General features: G+C 46.4%; 1 protein-coding gene across 1 annotated transcript; it reads left to right on the top strand.

The window, feature by feature from the left end:
* The first annotated feature begins 647 nt into the window (after positions 1-647).
* Positions 648-2,347, top strand: LOC115314048. The gene is made up of 3 exons (XM_029973048.4): positions 648-1,308; positions 1,900-2,003; positions 2,282-2,347. Exons 1-2 carry the CDS (start codon positions 761-763, stop codon positions 1,994-1,996), a joined length of 645 nt encoding a protein of 214 aa, XP_029828908.2. The 5' UTR covers positions 648-760; the 3' UTR covers positions 1,997-2,003; positions 2,282-2,347.
* The last annotated feature ends 2,718 nt before the right edge of the window (positions 2,348-5,065 follow it).

Raw genomic sequence — 5,065 nt, 5'->3', positions numbered from 1 at the left:
CGCGGCAATGGTCGAGAACGAAACAAGTGAAGAAGCATCACTTCTACTGTGCGACAAGCTTGCGGTTTCTAAGATGATGAGCGCTGTTCAAGACCATTTACGAAGATGTCCAGAAGACGTTCAGCTTGTCAAGGTGAGAAGTTTGGGATTTGCTGCTCGTCTCCAATTCAAGTGTCCCAATCATTCTCTTATTTTGGATACGAGCTCTACAGTCGGACTTCTCCGTGTTGTTGACTGCTCTGTTGCTGTGGCATTCGAGTGCAGCGGGATGCTGAAGACGCAATTTGAGAAGTTTTGCAACTTCAGTGGGCTCCCTTATTCACGTCGCTCACTAGAAAAGCTGAACCCGCAGATTGGAGCAGCAGTGGCCATCCTGAAGATGAGCTCAGTGGCAGAAGCTCAGCAAGCTGAAGCTCGGTCAACAGAACAGCGGGATGAATCAGTGACGTCCATGAACATTGAAACAGACGCCAGGCACGCCTGCAGAAAAAATTCCTACCACACCGACGTTGTTGCTTTAGGACAAAAAAGTCACAAAGTGGTAGGAATCGTCCACATCACAAAAAAAGAAGAGCCGTCGTCCCAGAAACACGAAGCGGTTGGCACAAAACGGCTGTACGAATATTTCTCCAACAGGAACATATCCGTTGGGGACCATGCTCACGACCGTAACACCACCGTCAACAAAATTATAAGAGAAAAAAACGGGACAACCAACTCGAATGATAGATGGCACGCCGCCAAGGCAACCCTAAAAGGAATGAAAATGATAGCGTTCGGCACGAAAAAAAATGAAGGGAAGACGTGGCATGCCGAGCTATCGGACAAATGCAAGCTGGTACGCAACCACGCCTACTTCGCAATGGCAACCTGCGATGGCAGCGCTACCAAGTTGCGGAACACGTTGATGAACTGCGTCCATCATTTTTGTGGACGACACGAACAGTGCGATGAGGACTCCCCCTGCAAGGTGAAAGGGTATGTACCCACCACGCTGCTAATTCAAGATCCGTTTGCGGAGGAGCTGTTATTCTCTTTCGTGAGATCGACTACGATATTCAGAAATGCTGAAGACTATGTCGAAGCGAAGGACACCTACCATGTTGAGTCATTCAACAACAGCATGCTGATTTATTTGGACAAGAGGGTGCACTATCTGGATGACACGTACAACCTCAGGCAACGTCTTGCAGTGCTGGACTGGAACGAGCATGTCGGTCGGCACCACACGTCAACTTACTTCATCGAAGACTCCCGTCACCCCGATCGGCAAGGCGGGAAGAAGAATTACACTAAGAAGACGTACAGGTAATTGAATCATTCTCTTACTGCCACCTTATTTAAATCAACCGTTGTTACCATGCCTGAGACTTGTGGGTGACAATAGACCATTTTCGTAATTCCCAAGCACCAAGGAGTAGGCTGGCCTTTCCTTTATGAAAGATCTGGAGTAAATACTGATTAAAACCACGAAGATATTTTGTGTTTAGATCCGAAGATGTACTGCTGCAGACGCCCATACGTGACGCAGTGTGAGTGCCCTACGTCCTGGATTGCTCCTGGTGCTTTCATAATTTTTCAAAGGGCCAATTCTTCATAACACGTGCGTCACTGTATAATAACGCAAGCCCAAAATGTATCATTGACATTGTAACTAAAGTGCCAAAAAAAAAAAATGCTGGGAGTGAATGGCACTCCCACACACGTCGCGCACGCGCTCGCTGACTGGAAAAAATAAGCAAAATGCGAACAACGCGCGTGCAAAACTATACTGTTTTTGCACGCAAAATACATTAATACAAAATCATTAACAACTCACTTAAAAAATGTAACGAATCGATGAAAGTTATGCTATGTCTGGATATACACTTTCTTAATATCTGTTTATTGTTAAATTAGTTTCGTTCAAGATATCCGGCGTCTGGTGCTGGATACTGCAGCCGTGAACGAGACGAGCCAAGTGACTAACCAGTCCATCTCCGAAGACGATTCGTGAATTCCAGGTACGGTCGCCGGCAGTTGTTTCTTAGTATTCGACAACCTAAATCTTAGGGCTGAAATGGCATGCGGTTGTCATTACACCGCATCCCCGTCTAGCAGCTCATAATATTGTGGACGCAATTACGTCCCCGAAAACGTCCTCGAAAATAGAGGTCGTGCCACATTTTAAAAATTTATTATAAAATGTACTTCTATTTTAGCTACATATTGAAATTTTACAAGTTACTGCTAACGTCGCGCACGTGTGCATAATTTCATGCGTTTATTTTTATTCTTTCAGCCCCAAAGCTCCTGCCATGCCCCTCGGAAGGCTGAAAGATCGAAGATATGGTGACAAGTGTCTCACACAACCATGTCCAAATAATGTAAATTTGAATAATGGCGCGCCAAGCTAACCTCATCGCCATTCCCAGACTGGTAACTGAACAGGACGCGGAATTCTTCAAAATAAAATGTGAAGAGCTGCTTTGGAATTGTCAATGATATTGCTATTTGTCCATGCTTGCGGCCAAATGTTTGTTTATGCCTATTTTGAATTAGTCAGTGTGACTTTTTTTCCTGTGTTATAAGTTGCTTTGAATTTACATTTTGTAAACCCTCGTTAATGTAATACATCAGTAAGGATGTCCTTGATGAAAATAAATTAAATTTAGTTACCTCATGTACGAATATATGTTTTCCCGCCATTCCAGGTGATAGTTGTTTTCTGCCACGCGGTTGGCAGTACAGGTAAGCTCACGGGTCTGCATTTATCCAAATGGCTTGATGCAGTATGTGCAGGAGATAATGGTTTTCGAGAATGTCTTTATAAAAAAACAAATAACAACATACATGAAGAGCCGACAGCTCGGTGTTTATTCCCAAGTGTGTCCCATGTAGGACACACCAACAGGGTTTGGGTACAATGCCCGGACGTGATCAACAACGCATGCCGGCATCAATTCGCGTTTTGTGTAGACACCATGCCCAGCATTCCTCTTTCTTGATAAATATCTGGGGTCCCGCCATACTCCAAGATTGGCAAGACATGCCCAGAACATTTTGTAGTACATTTTCCGTAGCCCCCGATTCTTCGGTGATGCATTCTGGCCGGCGCCGATCTTTACGTGGCCATGACGTACAATACAAGGATTGCAAAAGCAATCACTACACATTGCACAAACGATGCAATCGTGTTGATGATCTCCTGATGTTGTTCGTCCTACAAAGGAAAGAAAGATACAGTGTTCATGAGAATTCATACGGTAGTTCGTATTTTATAGGCGAAGACTGAGAACATGTAACAGCCGTTCCCGCGGAACAAATGCTCGTTTTTCAAAATGAAAACAGATATTGATGTATACAAAATAACACAATGTAGCCTGTTTTTTTTTCGTAGTTTTCTATTTTTTGCGCGTTTAGGAGGCGCGCTCCCCGCTGGTTTTAGAATTTTCAAACGCCATCAATTTGATATATATATATATATATATATATCTAGCTCGCAACAGGAAAAATATGTTTTGCCACTCACTTTCCCAGGAGATTGTCGATGGTAGAGTGGATTCTCCAGGCGAAGACGTCGTGCAGTGCGAGAAACAAACGCAGTTCTCGTTTCCTGGTCCTATACTCCGTTTCACCTTCAGTCCGGGCGCAGCGGACGCTAGGAGCCGTCCCAGCCAATCCAGCGTTGAGAGAGTTTCGTGTGACCTTGAGCTCCCTGTGTCACCCTGCCCAACCGGCAGGTCACGCGATTCTCTCCCGGCGCTGGATCGGCTGGGATAGCTATACTCCGTTTCAAACATAGCGTACAATGTAGTCAAAGCTAGCGCGCCGGTTTGCACAGCCGACCGCGACTACGTTCGCTCCACAAAATAGTGCGGCCCCTGAAAAAAAAAAAAAAGTCGAAAAGTGTACATCTTTGGAGCTAGTAACTAATAGTGGCGTTATGATTTCGAGGGAACACCGATTCTTTTTCAATAAAAAGGAAAAGATAATGTAAACTACTCCAAATTATTTTCCGTTTTCGTTCGTGCGGCACTCGCACTCGCTTCGGGTTTTCGGGTTGTGCGACTGCCCCTGCCTCGCCGGTTTCGTGAAGATGGCGTCTTACGCGGGAAGCTTTCTTTTCCTGCTCGGATATTTTCGAAGATTCGTTGTGTAAAGATCTCGCAAAAGTGCAAGCAGGTGATCGCCAACGTGTACGCGAGTTCAAGAACGTGTTTCCCGGAGACGTCGGTCCGTGAGGTCCTGGAGACTGTCAGTAACGACACCGGAGTGTCTGGCAAGGTGGCGTCCCCGAAGCGAAGACCTCGCAACGTGAAAGTTCCGAGCACGCGGACAGTGTTGTGAACTGCCACCTGTTATTTCTGGTGTTGAAATCGGCCTTATGGCTTCAAAGTGAAACAAGCCTCAAGAAGGAACTGTGTCGGTGATGAATCGTGCCTACGGCTCCGTCTGCTTGCGGGACCTTACAGCAGGCGGTGCCCGTGATTGCATTCCGAAGTGTCTGGGTTCTTCTGCCTGCGGGACCGTAACCATGGTCGGCTCCGTCTGCCTGAGGCACCTTAACCTTGGTCGGCTAAGTAAACGACGCACATGCCCGTGCCTGTATTCCGAGGCCCCTGCTTTCCTCGAAAAGGAAACAACACTCGATCCTGATCTCGAGTGCCGTGTGTTGTGTACGCGTCTATTGTGAATCACTCCCGGTTCATGGGGGCGCCGGCACCAGAGCACCGAGATACTGCCGTCTGGATGACTTCTTCCATACACCGGCGAGTATTCTGACTCTGAAGGAAACTTCCATGAAGTCACATCACGTGAGGGAATGCCAAGCCGTCTGAAGAATGGCAGTGCGGTCCCCTAATCACAATATTCGTTATATAAAGGACCGTCCACCACACTCTCAAGGTACTCTCTGATTTTTACGCTACCATGTAAATAAACGGCTTTAAATAGAGACGCCCTGGATCTCGACCGTTCTTCCGTTTTGACGAGGCCGGCGCAAGTTCGAGCGGAACACCAGCCCCTAGTCTACCTTCTTATAAATAAAAATCAACAAGAAAAGAGGAATTGAAATATGCACTTC

This window comes from Ixodes scapularis, unplaced genomic scaffold, assembly GCF_016920785.2.
Source record: "Ixodes scapularis isolate PalLabHiFi unplaced genomic scaffold, ASM1692078v2 PGA_scaffold3__209_contigs__length_174095766, whole genome shotgun sequence".
Lineage (NCBI taxonomy): Eukaryota > Metazoa > Arthropoda > Arachnida > Ixodida > Ixodidae > Ixodes > Ixodes scapularis.
The sequence above is the reverse complement of the archived record's forward strand: the minus strand, read 5'-3'. Positions and strand labels throughout refer to the sequence as shown.

Coding starts and splice junctions, on each gene's coding strand:
- LOC115314048 (XM_029973048.4), top strand. CDS start 761: ATGAAAATGATAGCGTTCGGCACGAAAAAAAATGAAGGGAAGACGTGG. Junction 1,309..1,899: donor TACACTAAGAAGACGTACAG/GTAATTGAATCA, acceptor TTGTTAAATTAG/TTTCGTTCAAGATATCCGGC.